Source organism: Vicugna pacos, chromosome 4, assembly GCF_048564905.1.
Source record: "Vicugna pacos chromosome 4, VicPac4, whole genome shotgun sequence".
Taxonomy (NCBI): Eukaryota; Metazoa; Chordata; class Mammalia; order Artiodactyla; family Camelidae; genus Vicugna; species Vicugna pacos.
The window spans coordinates 52,480,029-52,503,176 of NC_132990.1; the positions used below are offsets into that span (position 1 = coordinate 52,480,029).

General features: G+C 37.6%; 1 protein-coding gene across 1 annotated transcript in view; it reads left to right on the forward strand.

Annotated features, from left to right (window-relative positions):
- The window catches only part of TMEFF1 (transmembrane protein with EGF like and two follistatin like domains 1), a 71,948-nt gene that overhangs the window by 34,333 nt on the left and 14,467 nt on the right, over positions 1 to 23,148 (forward strand). The window contains exons 6-7 of the mRNA XM_031677139.2: positions 11,004 to 11,152; positions 13,392 to 13,457. Coding sequence (XP_031532999.2) covers positions 11,004 to 11,152; positions 13,392 to 13,457 — 215 coding nt within the window. The remainder of the gene's footprint in view (positions 1 to 11,003; positions 11,153 to 13,391; positions 13,458 to 23,148) is intronic.

Here is a 23,148-nt window from a genome sequence, read left to right on the forward strand (position 1 = left end):
TATGCCTGTCTGTCTGGTGAGTAGGGCAAGGAAGTATAATCCTGATTTTACAGGTGAAGCTGTGTTTAGAAGAGGCTGAGTGGCTTGTGATTAAGCAGCAGAACCAGAACACAGGTCTCATGACAAGGGATTTATCCATCGTGTTGTGCACACTTGAGTGTAATGCTGTGATGTTCTCAGAGGCCACTGATGTTCTCCGTGGTGATTATTTCACCCGTACACTTAAGGCTCCATTCTGCTTTGTGTTTTGGGTTGTTACATCTGTTTTTTAAAAATGTTTTTTCTTCTGTGTTAGGCTCTTAGCTGCTGCTTCTGGGTGCTGTCAGTGTCCCTTGTCAATGAGCCAGACTATAGATGACTACAATTTATTAACTTGCTTCTCTGCTTCCCTGGAATGGGAAACAATATGCTTGTAGGAACTGTAGCTAATGTAGGGATGAATTCTAAATGTAAAAAGACTAAGTAAGTTCTTCTAAGTGAAGTCCATTAACTTCACATAGTGCATGTATTTTGTCTTGTCTGCTTGGTGGCTATTTTGATTTATTTATAATTTAAATTATTTTTGCTTCTGAGAGGCACATAGGTGAGGTTTCTGTATTCCATTGTGACTGTTGTGAAATAGTGGATGGACTTTCTGCTTAAGTGTTACAACTTGGAAACAGTACCTGCTTCACAGTGAATTGTATTTATTTTTAGGGGGGAGGTATTTGGTTTATTTATTTTTAGAGGAGGTACTGGGAATTGAACCCAGGAGCTCATGCATGCAGAGCATATGCTCTACCACTGAAGCTATACACCCCCCACCCCTGGAAATTGTATTTCTTAAACCATATATTCTTAGCAACCACACCCCCTCTTTACCTAATCAATATTTCTAATCTGCCCAAGGCTGAGATTATCAGTAAAGATAGCCCTCAGCTTTTGTCCGGATAGTGGGGCCAGATAGTCATAGAACTCTTACCCATCTAGCTAGACCTTTTATATTCTTGACCTAAATCCCTGCCATGATTGGTTTGAGGACTCTGTAAAATCACCTGGCATAATTTCAATACAATTGAGTTATAAAAATCCTCCAATTATTCATTTGAACTTTGTTTGCCATGTGATTTATGGAAATTGTTCCTGCTCTCCTGCCTCTTTGATGTCAGTCTCTTTGGAGATGCTGTTCCCTTTTTCCCTCTGAGTGATATAAGCTCTGAGCTGCTGAGAGAAAGAACCATGTAGGTGTGCAGTATGACAGGCAATGCTGAGAAGCAGTTAATCCACCTGCTGGACATCTTTGTCATCTGTGGTACCATTTTCCATTTGGACACAATTGCTGGCCACTGTTAACAATCTGATGAGCCTCTCCCTAGGAACATGCAAAGAAATCTTTTTCCTTGTTTAAACAGAGAGAGTAATGCACTGCATCTGGGTCCTCCATTACGTCTTCCTTTCTGGAAGCTGCATATGCTTTTTAAAAGAAGAAGCAATGTACTTTCCTACCATTATCTACTCTTGACCTCTTACTTCCTCCTAATCAGAGATGATGTTAATTTTCATCACTTAACATTGCTTGACTCTGGATATTTAGAATATAAGACTTTTAAAATGATTTAAATTTAGTAAATTTTTATCATGGCCCCTTAGATTATAATGGAAAAATAATTGTATGCTATCTCTTTTCCTCTGCTAACAGGGAATAAACACTATTAAACATTATTTTATACAAAGTATAACCCAGATGTTAACAATGACAGGCTCCTTTGTCCAGAAATACCTTCCTGTAGTTTTATACAGCTGCCAGTAATAGTTTCTTTTGAGAGGTTAGACTGTTACCCTTTGATAATTTGCCTCTATTATTCTCTCTGCCTGGAGTCCCATCACCATTTACCAGCTTGTTTAGTTCCTGTTCGTCCTTCTAGACTTGGATGAAGCATGACTTCAGCGCCTCTTCCCAGCCACCTCCCTTTCTCTTTCTGCTGTCCCTGTGAGTTAGGTGACCAACTCTGTGTTCCTCCTTGTACTTGTGAAACAATCTCTGCATAGCACTAACTGTTGGGATCACTAACAGGTTGTGGGTTCCCTGAGTGCAGGGACTTCGTCTTATTAATTTCTATATTGGATGAACTTGCTGTAAGATTGGGTATCTTCGGGTCCCTCTGTAGGTCTTGTTCAACTCTTGGCAGTTCCCACAAGGGCTTACTTACTTAGAGCTGCATACAGGGTCGATGTGAGGATTTAGCATTTGTGAGAAAAGACTAGTATTATTGTAAAGAACTTGCTGTAGGTGAATTGTTGCAGGCTTTGTTAGGCGTTTGTTAAATCTGAATAATATCACATGAATTAGTTTAAACCAGTGTTTTCCTAACTGCCAAATAAAACTTAACCATATGGAGAAGGAATGACACTTTCTGTGTACTGTGAGGAGAAAGGAAGAGACAAGCGGATAGATATTTTGCAATAATAATACCTTTCAGATGTACATAGTATTTGATGGTTTCAAAGGGCTTTTTACAAAAGCTTATTTGATTCTGTCACCAGTGTTTGAGGTATTAGCCCTATGATCAAAGACTCAAGAGTTGTGATTTGCTAAAATCATAGAGCTAAATTAGAGAAGTCATTGAATTTATTCATTTATTTATGTATGTATGCATTCATGCCTTTGAAATTCACAGTGTCAGAAATTCAGAAGCTTTAAAAGGCTTTACAGGAAAAGGTCTGTTTCCCACCCCTGTTCCACAGCTACACAGTTGTCTGCACGACAGTCACTGATTTGTTTCTTATTTAATCTCCCAGAGATATTTTTCGCTTGTACAAGCAAGTATGTACACGTATTCTCTTCCTTTCCTTTTTTTAAACTAATGGCAGCACGCTCTAACTTCTGCTCTACTCTTTATTTAAAACGTTTTTTGGAAAATGTACATTTTACATGCAGATGTGTTTAAAACATACACATGCAATTTAGAGAATACTTCACCTAGGTACCTAACACCTAGGGTACAAAATAGACTACTGTCAAATTAATGGTACTGAGTGTTGACCTAACTGGCAACATTAGCTGAGGGATTGCAGAAAAAGACACATAAAACAGTCTTCAGGTCAGAGTCTGGCTTTAGGCTTCCCGGAGAGTTTATAAGATTCCCTTCTGAGGAAGCCGGTAGGCAAGACCATGAGTGAGTCATGGGGAACATCATAGCGGTCACAGCTGAGACGTCTGGCTGGACCCTAGTGTCACCAGGTACGGATGGATGACTGGCAGAAATGTGGTCAGAGAGTGGACTGCTCTGTGTTCTCTACTTCTACTCCCACTGTAGCTGACCTCCAGTTCTAAGAAGTATGGCAGTTAGGTGAATGTGCTTTGGTTTGGGCAGTTGATGTGGAAGGGAGAGTGGGAACTTCATCAAGTCAAGTACAGATAAGAATCGGGACCAAGCTTACCTGGACATCCTGTCCTCTGTCTGGTAAGAGGGCGCAGTGGCACTAGGCATCTTGGTAACGGCAGCCAGCAACACAGCTGTCCACAGAATGAAACTATTTCAGTATGAGATCATTGCCCTCTTAATAAAGCTGTCATCCTGGGGTCTTCCTTCAGTGTTGTGTCTTTCCCGACAACAATCAGTTCTCCAATTCTCCTACACCAACTGGGTATTCTCCAATTTAATTCTCCAGTTCTGATATGCTCTACTTGGAATTAGAATAGACCCCACAGGTTAGAGGTTCAGTCGCTCAAATTGTACCCTCTTTAGACACCAGCTGCCAGTGAGGTCTCCTGCACTTTCTGCTCAACAAACTACTAATTTGAAGGTTCCTACGACCTCCCATAAGGTCCTATAATTTGCTAAAATGACTCACAGAATTAAGGAAGGAGCCATGAGTCATCTCATTAGCATAAAGAAGACTTATCACTCAAAGATCTAAGGGTTTTAGGAGCTCTGCCAGGAATAGGGGACAAAGACTGAACTGATTTTTTGTTATACCACAAGCATCATCCTAGAAATTCCTTTATGTCTCTTTTATATAGGGTACTCTGTTTCTTTGCGTGTGTGTGTGTGTGTGTGTGTGTTTGTGTATTGCCTTTAATTTCTTGGTTTTACTCTCATTTTAGTGTATCTTTAGTATCTTTAGTGTATCTTTCAGGAGCTTCTTGAGAAAGGGTACAAGATGAGATCGTATGTTTAACGTGTTTTTATCCTACACCTAGTATTTGATTTATAACGTGGTGAGTGCATAATTCTAGGTGGGAGATGATTTTCCTTCAGAATTGTGAAAGCATTGCTCTGTTGTCCTCTAGCTTCCAGGTGAAGTCTGAAGTCATTCTGATTCCTGGTCCTTTGTATATGATTTGTTTTCTCTTTCTTGAAGTAAGTAGAATGTTCTTTTGGTCCCCAGCATAATGAAATTTCACAGTGTTACACTTCTTTCCTAGAAACTTACTGACTTCTGATTTGAGAAGTTTTCTTTAGTTAGTTCTTTGCTGATTTACTTTCCTCTCTTTTCTGTTTCTGGCACTTCTGTTATTTGGATGTTGAACATTCTAGACTAGTCCTTTAATTTTCTTTTCTCTCCTGTTTTCTATTTTGAAAAATGTTTGCTATGCTTTCTGCGAGATTTCTTGAACATTATCTTCCAAGTCTTTTTTTGAGTTTGTCATTTCTCCTGCACTTTTTAATTTCTAACTGCTGGTTTTAATTCTCATAGTGCTCCCTTTTTACAATATCTTGTTTTTATGATTGCAGTATCTTTTTCTGCCTGTACATTATTAGTTGGTAATCTATCTACTATAAGGATGAGATTTTCTTTTACTCACTTTTATTCAATGAGGTATAATCTGTTACTTTATTTTTATGTGGATATATGGCCTTATAAAATGAATTAGGGACTATTTTTTCTATTCTTTAGATGATTTTGTGTAAGAATAAAATTATCTATTTATTGAGTGATGGAATGAATGTGCTTGTGAATTTTCTTTTTAAAAAAAAACCCTGGATCTGATGCTATCTTCGAAGGACATTTAAAAAAACTGATTTAATTTCTTTAATGATTATAGTACCATTTAGGTTCTGTTCCTTTTTGGTCAAATTTATTAGTTCATTTTTTTTAAGTTATTCATTTCACCTAAGTTTTCAAACTTGCAGACGTAAAATTACAATAAACTTTTATTATCTTTTAAACCATGATTTGTGGCTTTTTTCAGTCCTGATACTGTTTTTTCTCTTTTTCTCTCATCCTGCTTTGCTGATTTGAAAGTCTTTTCAAAGAACCAAGCTTCAGTTTTATTGATGTTCTCTGTTGTACCTTTGTTCTCTGTTTCTGCCGAGATGTATTTATATATCTATATCCATATCCATGTCATCTGTATTTTTCCCTTTTTTGTTTTCATTGGATTTATTTCATTGCTCTTTTTCTAATTTCTTAAATGGATGCTTAGTGGTTTAATTTTTGGCTATTCTTTTAGGATTTGAGACAAAACTTGAAGGAGGTGGATGTTTGAGTGAAAAGTGTTCAGGGAAGAGGGAAGCCCTGAGTCAAGAGTGGCCCTGGTGTTTTTGAGGGAAAAGCAGGGCCAATTTAGTGAAAAGATTTTCATCATATCAATGTGAAGAAGAACCACTTACCTCCTTCCATTCGTCTCTTTCCCCGCTGAGATGTCTGTTTTATGTGACAGCTGTGACGAGTAGAGAGAACACCATCCCAGTCGCTTGTTAGGTTTGTGATCTTGGGCTCTTTAACGTCTTTCATGTTCAGCATCCCTGTTCATAATTTGTCATCAGGATTAAAGACGCAGATGTGACTATACCTGCACAGTAGTTGCTGAGTAAATGGTTGTTAAATGTTTTGAATTTGGCATATTTGCTGAAGCGATTTCTTTCCACTTTCGTGCACACTCCTGTGTGGGCATCCTGCCCTCTACAAATACCTGTAATCGTAATCAGTAGTATCAGTGGCCTTTAGGATCTGTTACAGTCCTCCTTTGCTGACTGTTTCACTGAGCTGGACATTCCTTGAGATGGTCATTTCATTTTCTTTCCTCACGTGCTACTGAAAACAGTATCGATGGTTGCTCTCACGTTTTCTGATCTTAAACACAGTGATACTATCCTGTTGAGGAGCACTGACTCTCCCTACGCTCGATGAAGGCAGTTCCCGCTGAGCTGCAATGCCCTCTGCTGGGTCACTCGTTTCTCCTTATGAGATTGGTGTGGTATCTTGCCTTTGATGCTGGGCCTTGCTTGTCTCATTCCTGAAACTGTTCTATGATACTCTCTTCTATTAGCCACCATTTCTATTTTACTGCCACCCCAGTTTTGCCCACTTTTATCCCTTAAACCTTGAGTTGGCAAAGTTTTTCTATAAAGGGTCAGATGGTAGATATTTTGCACTTGGAGAGCCACATATGATCCTTGTCACACATTCTTGTTTTTTCCTCCCCCTCCTACCCCTTTAAAAATGTAAAAGCCATTTTTGACTTGTTAGTAAATATTCTTATGAATTTTAAATGTTTTCCTGGTGCCTTAATTTAAATTATGAAGTAGAGCATACATTCAAAAGTTTGTGAAAAGTTAACACGTTTGGTTTAATGCACAAAAATGAAACAAACTATGACTCCAAGCCAAGAAATCGGGTATTGTCAATGCTTTCAAGCTGCCCACCGTGACCCTTCCCAACCGCATTTTTCTTTGATCCACCCACTCTACTGCATTTTGTGGAAATCATTCCTTTGCCTTTCTTTATAATAGTTTTATCACATGATACATGTCTTAATAATGTATTATTTGGCTTTTGATTGATTTTGAGTTTTGTTTAAGTGGAATCACACTGTATGTACCTTCTTTTGCTCAGCATTATGTTTTTGAGATTCTTTCATGTTAATGCACATAGCTGCATATGGAATTCAGTTGCCTGACACATCCTTTTACAGGCCGTTTTACGACTGATGGACATTTGGATTCTTTCGATCGCATGAATAATGCTCTGTGAACATTCTTAGCATGTCTTTTGGTGTGCATGTGTAAGAGATTTTCAAGGGCTTTACTCAGTAGTGAAATTAATGGGCATGTGCAAGTCCAGCTTTTCCTGGTAATAATGCCAGTTTTCCAAAGTGGTTATACCAGTAAGTTCTCACTCCAGCAGAGGATAAGAGTTCCCTAGGCTCCTCATCTTTACCGACACTTGGTATTGTTCTCTTAATTTTTGTCTATTTAGTGAATGTGGTGGTGTCTCCTTCTGGTTTAAGTTTATGTTTTCTTGATTATCGAACAGGTTGAATAGCTTTTCACATATATTCTTATCTGCTTCCATCTTTTCAAATTAATTTTTGTGTGTATTCGGATTACTGATTATTTGTTGGTTACATAGACTGTAGTTATTTTTTGGTTTGTAGATTGTCTTTTGTATGCTCTTTGTGAGATTTTCTTTATTTCAGTGTTACATTTGTTAGCCTTATATTTGATCTTCTAAGTGTTTTGTAGTTTGCTTTTCACATTTAGGTCTTTAATTCACCAGGAATTAAGGAAATCTTTAAACATACAGAAAATGAGAAGGAACAAAAGAGGGCCCCTCCCCGTATACCCATCACTCAGTTTTAGTTAGTGTAAAAAAAAAATTTCAACTTTGTTTTGTCTTTTCTTCCCTCCACCTTTTTTTAGGGGAAATATTTTGAAGCAAATCCCAGCTTCATGTTTTTTCATCTGTAGATATTTCAGTTTTATTGATATTTTATCTGCTTGATACAGGAGTTATAGAGAGACGCATGTTAAAATCTACTATGGTGGACTTTGCTGTTTCTCATTGTGGTTTTTATCAATTTTTGCTTTATAAATTTTGAGACTATTTAAAAATATTTAGAATTATTATATCTTGCTGGTGAGTAAAAGTTTTTATTATAAGGAACCTTCTTTCTTTCTCATAATCTATTTTGCCCCGAAGCCTCTTATGTCTGATATATACAGATATGTAGCCGTACTAGGTTTCTTCTATTCCAGGTACAGTGTATCTCTCCCTATTCTTTTATTTTGATAAAATACACATAATAGAATTAACCATTTTAACGATTTTTAAGTGTACTGTTCAGTGGTATTAAATAGTTTCATAATGTTGTGCTACCACCACCACCATCCACCTCCAAAACTCTTTTAATCTTATGAAGCTGAAACTGTACCTATTAAACAGTGACTCCCCGCTCCCTCTCCCCCAGGCCCTGTCAACTACCTATGTCATTAACCATAAGGTTAACATGGACCTTATAAGCAGCATATAGCTGGCTTTTGTATTTTATCCAGCCTAACTCTGTTTTTTAACTAGAAAATTTAATTCACTTAAATATATTATAATTACTGATATATTTTGATTTTTGTTAATCTTATTTTGTACTTTTGTCTTGCCTTTCCTTGGCTTCTTCTTCCTTTCTTGCGTTCTTTTGGATTTTTTTTTCCTGTGTTAGTTTCAGTGTTATGGATGCTCCTTTTGGTGGTAGCCTTAGGAATTTTAACATGCGTGTTCAACTTATCACAGTCTAAAGTTCATTAATATCTCTGTTCTTCTTAGAACACTAATTTCAGTTCTTCCTGATTTGTATGCTATCATTATAATATTTTAATTTACTGTGTTAAATAAACTTAGCAGCACACAGCATTGTTGTCAGTAGTTTGTTACTGTTACTTACGTATGTATACTTTTGTTCTTCATTTGTGTTTGCATCTCAGATCTTCCTTATAGGATCACTTTTTCTACTGCCTTTATAATTTCCTTTACTGACAGCTAGCAGTTGACAAACTCTCCAAATTTTTAGTTCTTCCTAATTACTTCTGTTTCACACCTGCTCATGAAAGATATTTCTTTTTATACAGAATACTATTTTATCTCAGCACATTGCAGGTATTATTTCACTGTCTTTGGCTATAAATAAACAATTCAGCTTCAGTATTGCTTTTGAAGACACCTGTCTCTCTTCTTGCTTCTTTGGAGGTAATCTTTCTCTTCTTTCTGGCTGCTTTTAAAATATTTTTTGTTGTTGTTACAAAAATTGCACTGTGATGTATTTCGCTGTCCAGATTCCTTTTTAATAATCCTCTTTAGAAATTATTAGGCTTCTTGCATATTTAGATTGGTATCTTTTTTTAGTTTTAAGATTGAGAAATTGCCCTTACCTTATTCTTTTAACTCCTTCTGAAACTCCAGTCAGATTTTTTTATTAAATCTTGTGACTCTGTCTTCCATATCTCTTAATTTTTTTTTTTTTTTTTTTTTGTATATTCTGTCTTTTTGACTCTACTGTGGTCTGGGTGATTTTTTCTGACTTGTATTCCAGTTCATGAATTCACTTTTAGTTTATCTAAATCTTCCTGTTAAATTTTTTATTTCTAGTAATACATTCTTTATTTATTAGAAGTTCTCTTTGGTCCTTTTTCACTTGGTTTGCTCTGCCCATAGTGTTGTATTTCCTTGTCTGTTGTGGGTCTGGGAGTGAGCGAGCGTGTATGTGATTGCTTGTTTTTCTTAGAATTGTATCTTGGGAAATGTTTGAGGTCTAGGATGATCAAGTTGGGTTTCTCCAGAGAGGGTTGCATTTACTTTTGTTAGTTGCCTAGGGCCCCTTCTACTCCTTGACTCTTAAAATAAATTAAGGACTTGAGGTTTTTCTGAACACCCAAATAGTGTTTTAAGTTGTAATTACCCATGTGAGGGCTGGCTTGTGGTTTTGAATTCTCAGGGGAGATGTTTTTCTTCCCACTCTTCATTGCCATGGCTCAGGACAGATTTTTTTTTTCTCCTTTAAACAGTCCCCTTGGAATATGGCAACTCATTTCTACTTTACTCTCATGCTTTTTTCAGGGTCTTCAGACTTCCCACCTTAGGTAGATCAGTATTCTTTGCCTTCTTTTCCCAGAGGCCTGCAAAGCCAGAAAGTTGAGAATTGAATTTATTACCTAATTTAGCAAATGCCTTTAAGGTGAAAATCAGCTTCAGTAAATGTAATCGACCTTTCTTTATTCCTGTCTTCATTTAACTTTTGTTCTGAATATCCCTTGCTTTCTTGACAACTTACAAATACATTTGAGAATGTTTTAAAATATTTTATCCAGTATTTTTGTTGTTGTTGTTTTCAGTGGGAGGATTAGTACAAGTTCTGAGTCCACCATGTTGTTGGAAACAGGAGAGTCTATGTTTTTTATTTTTATGTTCCCAATTAGATTTTACTTTCCTTGAGAGGAGTGGCCATGTGTTGAACTTCCTTGACCTTCTCTGTAATGCATTCTCAGTGTTCAGTGGACTTCAGATATCCAGGTGGATGTGCTCTAGGAAACACTTTTGAGGGGCTTCTGTCTGGCATGTTTCATATGTATTATGTTTTTAATCTTCCTAATTATTTGGTAAGGTTAGGTATATTATCATCTCTGTTTTACAGATCATTAAACTCAGACTTGGAGAATATGGACACAAATCTAATTATTAGTTGGGCTAGGATTTAGATTCATGACTTTTGACTCATAGTTCTGTGTGCTTTCTCTACCATGTTGCCTTTTAATTCGTATTGTTGACGTTTGACATCTCTTGATTGTTGTCTCCAGATATGAAAATTCTAGAGAAACCAGTGGGTTAATAATATCTGGTTGAAATTATCTCTAAATTTTCACTTGAAAAAGAAATTGTTAGCCGAACATTCACTTTGCTTAAGTTTTTATCAGTGAGTTAAAGCAGCATATTGACTTCTGTTACAGAAAGCACGCAAAAAAGAAAGAATTGCTTACAGACTACTGTGTATAAGATAAAGAAGTTATAAGGATTTATTGTACAGCATAGGGAAGATAGCCATTTTGTAATAACTTTAAGTGGAGTATAGTCTATAAAAATATTGAATCACTATGTTCTAAACCTGCAACTAATATAATATTGTAAATCAGTTATACTTCAGTTAAAAAGTTAAAGAGTAAAAACAAGCAAAAATTGCTCTTTTTTGCTGTTGCGGCATTGTGAAATAGTTTTGTTGTAAAATATTGGTAATTTTTGGTTTTTTTCGCCAGGTGTGTATGTAATATAGATTGCAGTGGATACAGTTTTAATCCTGTGTGTGCTTCTGATGGGAGTTCCTATAACAATCCCTGTTTTGTTCGAGAGGCATCTTGTATAAAACAAGAACAAATTGATATAAGGCATCTTGGTCATTGCACAGGTAACATTCATTCTACTTATCTAGAGACCTGTCTTTAATATCACATGTTTTTAGTCTTATTTGTACATTTTGGTGGTGTTTCAGATATGTAAAATGAGGAATCTTTGATGCTGTATTTTTTCATTACTATTTATATTTTTTAATTTTTATTTTTTATGGGTATGCAATGTTTATTTTATTTTCTTATTGAAGTATAGTCAGTTACAATATGTCAACTTCTCATACACAGCATACATAATGTCCCAGTCATGCACATATATATGTATACACACACACACACACAGTCATCTTCATATTCTTTTCATATATTTTAGAATTTCTTCTGTTACTAATTTAGCTTTTTTTCATTTATTTTCATTATCTCAAGATACAAATGGTGTTTCTTTGTTGTTTATTTAATTAGTAAGTTGATCTATAGATATATTTATAGTTCTTAAAGGGTATCTCAAATTTGTAATGATTATAGTTATTTAAGAATTGGTCAACTTATTTTAATTACAGTAAAACTGTAAGTATTGCCATGTATTTCTTCATCTTTTTTTCTAGAGTATAATAATTTACTTTTCACATTCTCTGTAGTTTATGCCCCTACATGTAATGTACTGTTAGAGATTTTGGCATGGAGTTAAGGAATGTAAGGAAAAGTTACTACCATCAGCTTAAAATTCTTTTTCCCCTTCTTGCTTTTTGTCATAATTTAGAAGCCGTGATACCAACTAAAAATGAATTTTTGTTTCTAACCCTAATAGAAATACTGAGTCACTAAAGGAGAGGTTTTCAACCTTTTTTCCTAGTAATACACAAAGAGCCTGGATAATGTATCATTTCATAGTCACAAACAAGGGCCAGATACATTTTCATGGACTAGGATTGTGCATCTTTCCTGTTTACTAGGCCTAACCCCATTCCTTCTAACCCCCTCTCCTGTTTTGGACTTAGTTAAAGGATGTGTCTTTATCTGAGCTAAGGGAAAAAAGTTGTAAACCAGAGTTTGGTGTTTTATACTGATAACAAGCTATTTGTGAAATACTGAACAACTGATGGCAGTATCTGTGGTCTAAGCTACCAAAGGCTGCCCAAGAAGCTTGTCAGAAGATTTTTAGGTGGGAGTTAGTGTGTAATGGTAAAAAGAAACTGTTTGCTCATAGGGACCTCTTGTAGGTGGACAGTCCACTTAGCTTTGATCTTGAAGAAGTAATGTGGTTTGTTTTCTTTCATGGAGTGTCATTTAGAGGCTAATGTTGAAAAGGTAGCTTAGAGAAAGAATATCTTTTCTGGGGGGAGGGTATAGCTCAAGTGGTAGAGCGAAGGCTTACCATGCGCAAGGTCCTGGGTCAATCCCCAGTACCTCCTCAAAAAGAAAGAAACCTAATTACTCCGTGCCAAAAAAAAAAAAAGTATCTTTTCTGAGGAACTGGTGCGTGGTTGAATGGTACTACCTGGAATGTCAAATTCAGAACAGTGGGTCAAGCTTGAGGATTTTGTTAATTGAAATCATGCCAACTTAGAATCCTTTGGAGTCCTTAAGTTTTATCTTGATTCCCATTTACACCTAACTGTACCTTCCCCACCCCTCCCTGTGTGCTGGGAAGCTGAAGCTCGTGCTTCCCAACAGGTGTTTTATGGTTTATGTACAGTCGTCCCAGTCCTAATACAATTCACCAGTCGGGGGTCATTGTTTTAGTAAATTTTGTCGGATAACACAATTGAGAGTCCACATTTATCTTAATCTGGTGTATTTCCAGGGAAACAGTGGTGGGAGAAGATAAATCTTGAGACCATTGTCTCTTGGAGAAAGGGCTAATCCTTTCTCTTCAGGGTATGTGTTATTCCAGTTTGCACTGGGAAGGCTTTTTAAGAAGATGATATTTGAGCTGAGTCTGAATGAAATCAGACTGTTCATCATGCAAAGTGCATATATATCTGGGATGCCTTGAGGCCTGAGATAGAAGTGGCAGCATAGATGAAGAGAATGGTGGAAAATGGGAGCAGGATAAGTGGAAAAAGAGTTGGTAAGGACATTTGGAATATTAAGTAGTTTCATGGTGTGAGTTAAACATCATATGTCTCTTTTTTTGTTGTTTTTGAGGGGAGGTAATTAGGTTTTTATTTATTTATTTAAATGGAGGTACTGGGGATTGAATCCAGAACCTCATGCATGCTAAGCACATGCTGTACCATTGAGCTATACCCTCCCCCCTCATATGTCTCTTAATATGAAAACTATTTTCTCTTACAGACACAGATGACACTAGTCTGTTGGGAAAGAAAGATGATGGACTGCAGTATCGACCAGATGTGAAAGGTACTGAATCACGGTTTCCCAAACTTTGGTCAAGTATTGAAATATGGTTACTAGCTCACCTCAATAGTTTTATTTCCATTGTAACGACCTTTCCAGCTTTGCTCTCTGTAGCAATATACATTATGCAATTGATTATTAGTAATAATACCAACTGAAATAGTTAATGTGCATCTCAGTTTACACAGTACTCTCATGAATTTTTTAATTGAAATTTTTATTGAGATAATTGTAATTCAAATGCAATTGAAAGAAATTATACAGAAAGGTCTCTTATATTTGCTCTTAATCCTCTTTACTTCTCTAGCATCTACTGTTAACACTTGCCCCCTGTGCATGTGTCTTTGAACTTTGTTCTCTCTGCTTGGAACTCTTCTTTGCCTAAAACTCATCCTTCCAGTCTCAGCTTAGAAGTCATTTTCTTTTGGGAAGTGTCCCTGGACCCTTAAATCTAGATTAGGGGTGTGTCTTACATACTCCTCTATCCAGACACTTAACCTACTCAAAGTATAATTGTCTGTCTTACCTATCTGTATTTCCCTCTAGGCTATGAGTTCTGCGAGGACAGGAGATTGTATCCATCACATTCACTTTCGTATTCCTAACACTTAGCAGAATGTCTGGCACATACGTAGGCGATTCACACTTGTCAATAGAGTGGATGTGGCTCAAAGAAGCTGTAGGATTTATCTGTACAAAGTCTTACATGTAGTAAAGGTCAGGGTGGAGATTAGATTCTAGATCCCTTACCCTCAAGTCCAGTGCTCTTTTACCTCTCATTTTCATATCTGTTATTTCATTTGATTCTTACAACTATGAGGAGTAAGGACCAGTGGGAACATTGAGGCTCAGTGAGGTTATACCTAGTGAACCGAAGCGGGTCTTAGTCTGGGAGTCCTAGACCAGGGCTTCTGGGTAATTGCTTTTCTGCACATGCATCTTCTGACCGTTCGTTTGGTTATACTAATGGACAGTTTTTCTTAGATGCATGAGCTATCATTTATGCCTGATTTCTAAATATGTAAAATGAGAATAACAGTACTGATCACATAGAGTGGCATAAAAATTAAATGAGATAATATAAAAGTATTTACAATAGTATCTGAAATACTCATAAGTGCTGAATAAATGATAGTTGTTATTACCATCGAATAATTTATTTCTGTCACTTGAATCATATTAAACTTGAATCAGTTATATCCTATGAGCCCCTGAAATACCAGTTTGCTATGTTGATCCAAGGAGCTGTATTTAAAATAGACAATCTCTGTATTCCCATAGGAGACATAATAGATCAGTGCCAGTTTTAGTCTTTATACTGATAGTACATGACCAGAATAGGAAGGATATTTTTTAGTAGTTTGAAGCTCTTACTTAAGGCAATTTGGGGAATTGCATATACATAAAATATCTGTCTGCTTTTGAAAAAATTACAGGGATAATTTAGTGGCCTTAGCCACTTTTGAGATAACTGAACATTCTTTACACATGAGTAACTCAAGTGAAATTATCATAATCAGTAGATATAATTATTAAGTGCCTATTTGTACTGGTCATTTTATCAGACACTATTGGTAGAAAGATATCAAAGACATGACATCCATCTTTGAAGGGCTTGTGATACAATGAGAAATGAATATAAACCTACTTCTAACAAAGCAAAAATTGGTTATTGTCATAAATGTAGTGTGGTTAAAAAGTGCATTGAGAACTCAGAAAAGAAGAGATTACTGTTTGGTGGGGGTTAGTGAAGACCCGAGGAACTCACGGAAGAGGTGGAATTTGAGCTGAACCTTGAAGGATGGTTAGGATTTAAACAGAGGTCAGAAGGGTATTTAAAGAGCATGGAAGAACATGCAGAGAGGTGTGGATACAAACATTATGATAGAATGTACTGAGAATGGTAAAGAATCCTTTTTTGGCTGGAGAGTAGGAGGCTTAAGAGGTAGAAGGTAGGTAGCTTGAAAGGTAGCTTGGGGCCAGTCTGTGTACTGACCTGATGGCTGTGTTGTCCTAGAGAATTTAAACTTCACTGGTGGGCAGTGGGGAATCATTATATATTTGAAAAAGGCAGGGCCACGAAGTTAACCAGTTGAATGCATGTGATACCTGGCAGGAATTGTGCTTTTATGTGCATTGGACTGGAGACAGGGAGATCAGTTAAGTAACTCAAAGGTAATAGACTCCTGCTTAGATATGAGGAATAGACAATTCAAACTCAGATGACTTGGATGATGAATTATTTACAGAACTGAGGATGTTGGGAGGGGAAAGGTGTTTATGGGGAAGGGAAGGGAAGAGATGATGGTGGAGGTGATTAATTTTATTTTGAAGTTTGAGTTACTCGTGGTACTCACCCAGGTCACTTTGCTCAGTCCTTGAATATAGAGGTGATAACTGAAGTCATGAGAATGAGAGAGAGAGATTATAGGGCTGCATTGTCTAGTACCGTAGCCACTGGCCACATGTGGCTATTTAAATTTACATTAACTTAAATGAAATATAATTAAAAGTTTGTTTCTCAGTAATAACTAGCCCTATTTCAGGTATTCAGTAGCCACATGTGACCTGTGGCTACCATGTTGGACAGCACAGATATAGAATGGATCATGAGTTGCAGAAAGTTCCATTGAACAGGACTGTTACTTGCAAAGGAGAGGAGGCCCAACATAAGATGAAGTGGAAAGAAGATCCAGAGGAAAAAACCAGGAAGAGTACAGTAGCACAGCAGTCAAAAGGGAAAGGTTAGCTAGTACTTTAAAATGCTGCATAAAGGTGTTAGAGAATGAGCATTGAATTTGAAGGCAAGGGGATCATTGGTAATCTTGGACCAAGGAGTTTCTGTAGTTATGACAATAAAATCCAGATTATGAAAGTGTTGAGTGTAGGTAATAGCTCAGTGGTAGAGTGTGTGCCTGGCATGTACGAGATCCTGGGTTCAATCCCTAGTACGTCCACTAAAAAAAATCAAAGACAAATATATGATATCACTTACATGTGGAATCTAAAAAAAAAGTGACACAGATAGTGAAAGAGTCAACAGATGTTCTAATAGTAAGGAACAGTAAGGAATAGAGATCAAAAGGTAACTATTTTTTACATTCACCCCATTTGCTTTTGTCTTTTTGTTCTCACAAGCATTTGTAGGAAGCCCTTAGTAAATTTTCAGGTCCCCAGTACACAAGCAGGACTAGGTAAGTAGGATCTAGGGATGGAGGCTACAAAGTGAAAAGCAGGGACACAGCATCAGCAAGAAAAATTGGAAGATAATGCTCAGGAAGGAGTCTTTTCAGGCTGAACTCTTGGACAAGAGTGCTCCTGAAATGGAGCATTTGAATGTCCAGCACAGGCGCTGAGTTAGTGCTTCTCTTGGGCTGTTGGAAAATCTGTGGTAAATATTGAAATTGCAGTGTTAGGAGCTTTGGTGCAGAGGTTGACGTTATGAAGGATGTGATGGCTGAGCATGAGGTGTGTGGGAAGCTGGGCATGGCACATTTTAAAAGCTTGATTATAGAAAATTTCAAACATACATAAACAGGATATTATAATGAACCCTCATGTATCCAATCACTTTCAACAGTTAACGGCATCCTGTCCTTCTTGTTTTGTCTGTATACCTCTACCCACTGGATTATCGTTATTCTTATTATACAGGTGTTTTTTTGAGGTGTGATTTACACACACTGAAATGCACAAATGTTAGCTGTCAGTCTTGACAAATAGATAGAGCCCATCTGCACTACACCTTATCATGATCCAAAACATTTCCATCTATCCTGGAAGTTGCTTTGTGGCAAATGACATTTTAATGTGGCCATTTTTATCCAAAGATATTTTCATACATCCTGAAATCTAACCATAACACTTTTTTATTACCAAGGCATTCCCGCTTCATTCCTGATCTTCACCTTAACCCAGCCCTCACCCCACCTTTGACTTCATTCTCTCAGTAGTCTCTACTCATGCTGATCAGGGACACCAGAGACCCCGAGATATCAATATTGTTGTTTCCATTACTTGGTGGCTGTTGTTTATATATTTAAATATAGGTTGTTGATACGCCCTTTTAAAAATGGTCTTGATAAATTTCTCTCTTTAAAAGGTAAGACTGAGCCATTTGCTAGAACCAGTGAAGAAAGGCTGAGAGTGTGTGTGGTGGAGCGTGATAGAGAGTCATGATGAGGCAGGTTAGAAGGCTGTGTGGGTGGATGGCACAGACCCCTCAGAGAGGAAGGTCGTGGGATGCTGATCTGGAGGTGACAGGTGGTGAGAGCAGCAGAAGAAGGTGGAAGGAAAGGGGATGTGTGGGAGTGATGTGATTCTGGTGTATCAGGGAGATGAAAGGAGTACTTCCTAAGGGAATAGCAGAGGAGGTGGATGGGTTTATTCACATTAGAAAAGGTGTTTCATTGGGCAGGATTAAAAGACTAGGAAAGAAAGAATTCGGGTTGATGAGGAAAAAGGTGGGATTTAGACGTATGGGAGAGCTGAAAGGGAGTTTATACTTAGGTGGATAATTCTCTGATGGGATCTGAGGGAAGGGGTTAGGGAAGGATGTGTTAGTGACGAAGCTTGGGGTCAGGGTAGAAGCAAGAAAGAGTATATTGAATTTCTTAACCATAGGAATTTATAGCCCTAGAGTTTTCAGTGCAGTGCTGATGTAGTTGTGGCCTCAGCAGCACCGTCTATGTGCATGTCTTGGTTGTTAATAGCAACTCCTGATGCTTTATTTGGGTGATACATGGATGGACCAGGGCAGCTAGCCAGTTTACATGCCTTTGCAGATAAGCCATCTGGAGCTGGGTTTTCTTACAACATCATCGCTTAGAACCATACTCTCCTTTGTATTTGAAAACACTGCTGCTGGTGGCAAATTTGTTTCTGAATGCTACTGTGGGTGGAAGGAGCCACTGGGTGACCAGGCATACTTTTTATATTACGCGCACACACACACACACACATTGTTCCAGAGACTAGCGCTTGCAGCTGTTATTCATGGAGCCTGTCACCACTTGCCTGAGGGCATTGTTTAGACAGAACCATTCTGTGCCCAGTTCTTGCTGTGCGAGGTTACATCTCTGCCATGGTTTCTGAAACCGTGCTTTATTACATTTTAAAAGCCTTTTTAATCTTGCCTTTTTGAAGTTATCTAATTTTCTTGGCCCAGACAGCAGGTGCTTGGACATTCTGCTTTTGTGCGTTCCCTACCCATCTCCCAGGGTAGCTTGGTGAAATAATAGTGCGACAGTTAAGAGCTTGAGCTCCTGAAGTCAGACTCAGTCCACACTGAAAGGCCTATTTCCTCTGAGCCTTAATGATCACATCTATAAAGTGGGGGTAGTAATATCTACTGCCTAGGATTACTTTGAGTATTCAAGGCCGTATCACTGAATTCCTTAGCGAGGTTATTATGGTGATCGTCAATATTTTTGTTTTCTAATTTCATTGTTGGTAGCCTGGCTGTGCTAAAAGTTCTCGCCCTGGGTGAGTCTGCCTGTCTACAGCATGTTTAATATGGCTCCTGAGTGACACCAGTAGGCTGTACATCCCACAGTTCTTAATCAAGCGCCCTACTGTGTGCCGGGTGCTTTTATGGACTTTATCCTCATCACAAGTGTGTTATCCTCATTTTGCAGCTGGAGAGGCTGAAACTGTGAGAGTTTGTGGCTCATGTAGAATGAGAGAGCAACGACCAGAATTCAGACTTTCTGACTCTAAGCCCTGCTGCTCTTTCTTTTGAATCACAGCTGTTCCAGAATTCTGTTCTGCCCTCTTGTTTGCCTGCGTTTATTTCCTCCAGAATATTTAATCTGCTCTCAGCTGTCACCTTGGCAAACCCACGTCCTCTACCTTTAATCTTTCTCTAAGCGTTCGTTTCATATATTCAACTGCCTGGTGGGGATTTTGTTGGTACTGCCCTTGCCTGAAACTCCAGAAACTACCATAGTGCCTGGAACATGGTAGGTGCTTAATAAATACCTTTTGAGGGTCTGGAGCTCTAAATTTGGACTCATTCTCTCTACTGAACTTCCTGTCATTAGGCTCACATTTAGACCCCATTTCTGTTGCAGTTTTTTTTTATTGTGGTGAAGTTTATATAACAACACTTAACCATCTTAACCAACTTTTAAGTGTACAGTTCAGTGGTATTAAATAAATTCAGGATGTTGCACAACAGCCATCACCACCATCCATCCCTAGACCTCTTTTCATCTTAGGAAACTGGAACTATGTCCGGTAAACAGTAACTCGTCACCTCCCCACCCCCTCAGCCCTTGCAACCACCGTTCTTCTTTTTGTTTCTATGACTTTGACTAAGCACCTCATACAAGTAGAAATCATAACAGTGTTTGGCTTTTTGGGACTGGATTATTTCAGTAAACATAATGTCCTCAAGGTTCATCTGTGTTATAGCAAATGTCAGAATTTCCTTCCTTTTTAAGGCTGAATATATTACATTGTGCATATATACCAAATCTTGTTTATCCATTCATGCATTGATGGGATACTTGGGTTGCTTCCACGTTTTAGCTGTTGTGAATAATGCTACCATGAATATGGGTATATAGCTATCTCTTCAAGACCCTGCTTTCAGTTCTTTGGGGTATATATCCAGAAGTGGAATTGTTGGATCATATGGTAATTCTGTTTTTAATTTTTTGAAGAAGCATTGTATTGTTTTGCCGAGTGGCTGTACTGTTATATACACTCTCACCAGCAGGGCACAAGGGTTATAATTTCTCCACCTCCTTGCCAGTACTTGTTATCTCTGGTTTTGGAGTAGTAGTCATCCTGGTGGGTGTAAGATGCTATCTTGTAGTTTTGATTTGCATTTCCCCAATGATTAGTGATGTTGAGCATTTTTTCATGTGTTTATTGACCATTTGTTTATCTTCTTTGAAGGAAAGTTGTTTAACAGAACTCTGTATTAAGAGAATCGTCAGTAAAGAGAACCGTTCCATTGTACTAAGTGCTTGAATGTTAGTAGATTGGTTGTTGCAAACTGTATAAAGGATGGAACTTGGGAAGTTTGACCTCAGGAAAAAAATTGGTGGGCAGTAGGTTTAGGTGGTGAATAGACACGGGAAAGTCCACTGAAAGGTAAAGAAAGAGAGGTTTCTCTCAACATAAGGAAAATCTGATAATACTGAAATTAGCTGTATTTAATGTTGAGTTCCTTATCTCTGGAAATGTTCAAGTAGAAACAGTTTCTCAGGGTTATAACTAAAGAAATTTCTTCATCATACTAAATGGCCTCCAAGGACCCTTTCAGATGTGAGTTTTTGAGCTCATTTACTTTCCAAAGCATCTTCAAGCTGTATTTATTTTTTCTGTGTCTCTAATATCTTATTCCTGCTGCTGAACCCAAGCTTTTCAGTGCCACAGATTTAGATTATGTCGTAATCTCCTAATTGGTCACCTGGTCGTCCCAGTTCCTCTGCCCCTTTATCTTCTAATTAATTTTTAACAGCTTTTTGAGATATCATTTATATACCATTTAAGTTCACCTGTTTAAAATGTGCAGTTCAGTGTTTTGGGTTTTTCGTAGTATATTTACCGAGTTGTTCAAGCATCACATCATAATCTAATTTTAGATCACTTTCATTACCCTCAAAAGAAACCTCCCACTCATTAGCAATCACTCCCCCATTCCCTTCTAACCAGCAGCCCTAGGTAACCTCTCCCAGTTTTTTGTGTAAAATATGGCTTTCATTGTGTTCCTCTCCAAATTGGAGGAGTTCAGTGTCCTTCTTCTCCATGTAATTAAGAAAATGTTCCTAACTTGAGGTTCAAATTTTTCCATCATCTGATTTCAGATTATTTTTCCAACTTTTGACTTAAACTTTTCCTCAGTCTGAATGGACAGCTCTTGCTAGGTCCATTTACTTCTTGTTCTTGAGAATGCTCTGTGCGTTATACCTGCCTTTTGGTTTCTACCATTCCTCTGTCTAAATCTGTCAGTGCTTTGAGACCTAACTTGAATCCGACCCTTTCTGTGAATCCTTCCCTGGATTATTTTGCCTAAAATGAGTTCTCTTTGAACTTGAATGTCCATAGCATCTAGTATTATAAAACCTTCTTTTATTGTATTTTATTTTATTGTAAACCATCCTGTGGGACCCCTTCCCTTGTGTTGTTCAACTTTTTATGTGTGTTTCCCTAAACTGATTATAAGCTTCTTAAGGGCAGGGACTGTGTACGCTTTTTCTTTATACCTTCTTTAACTCAGCCAAGCATACGGCTGTACACAGAAATAGTAGGTAAGTATAACGGAGTGAATAGTGTTGGCCTTGAGCAGGATGCTGAATTTGGACTCTGACAGACACAGACTTCAAAGTCTTCATAGACAGGTCCATGTCTCATAACGCTTTGCTTTGTTAGAGCTTCAAATCGCATCCTTTCATTCAGCAAATGCTGTTGGTGCCATACTTTGTCTATTAATTTCTCAAAACCCGGTGTTAATTTAGTTAACTTTCTCTTCTTGCTATCATGCAGCTGAGTTCTTTTACCGCTTTCAGCTCTGCATTATTCTTGAAGTTTCCTGCTGTTTCTAGGACTTCCTTCTGGCAGATTAGTACATTTCCGCAGCCTCTGTAGACCTATATGGCCCTTTTGTTACACACTTTATAGGATTTTATTTTTATAGGTTGGTGCATAACCTCAGTCTCTATAGTCATATTATTATATACTTCATAGTGTATCACACCACAAAAATACCACGTTCTGAGAAGCTGCAGGGTGATAAGTCCTGTGGGAGGCAGTTGGATTCCTCAGGTCACTTAATGGCTAGATCGTGAAGTTAGACTAGCTTTTCTGGTTTGAAACCAGAGCAAGAAAAGTACTATGTTCTAGGTGTCAGGAGTTATACACAAATGAATAATACAAACATCTAGATTCTCAGGGAGCTCACTGTCCTGTAGTAGAGACTGATTTAAAAAACCGAAATCGCTGTGAGACAGTCTCCCGGGTATTGTCGTCCAGGGGTAGATGCTCAGGTTACAGCAGCCTCGCGGAGGGCTGGTTTCTTTTGATACAGCACAGCTATAGTGTGGGAGCTGGAGGAGACCTTATCAGTCCTTTGAGGGACAGGATATATCTTAATTGTTCTTCTATCCCCGGCACGTAGCAGAGTGCCTGGCATATGGAAGGTGATGAATAAATGGTAAAGAAGTCAGTCAGTCATCTATTCTGTGCTGTCCAGTATGGTAGCTACTAGCCACACATGGCTGTTGAGTGTTAGAAGTGTGGCTAGTCGGACTTGAGCTGTGCTGTGAATGTAAAGTGCTCACCAGATTTTGAAGACCTGTTTAAGAAAAAAGAATGTAGAATATCACAATTTGTATATTTACTGTATGTTGAAATATTTATTTGATATATTAGGTTAAATAAAATATATGATTAAAATTAATTTACCTGTTTTATTTTTTAAAAATATGGCAACTAGAAAATAAATTATGTACATGTCTCAAGTTATGCTTCTGTTAGACTTTGCTGATCTCATTCAACTCTTAGAGGAAATGATTTGACTAAGGTTACAAAACAGCAGATATACCCTTAAAATTGAGAATTTACATGCTGGCTTTTTTCTAGTTCAGTTCTCTTTCTAGGCATAAACTAATCTGATGTAAATACATGAAATTTGAGGTAAAGTGGCGTAAGTTTGGTCTTGTTAGGGATGATACGATTCTCTGCT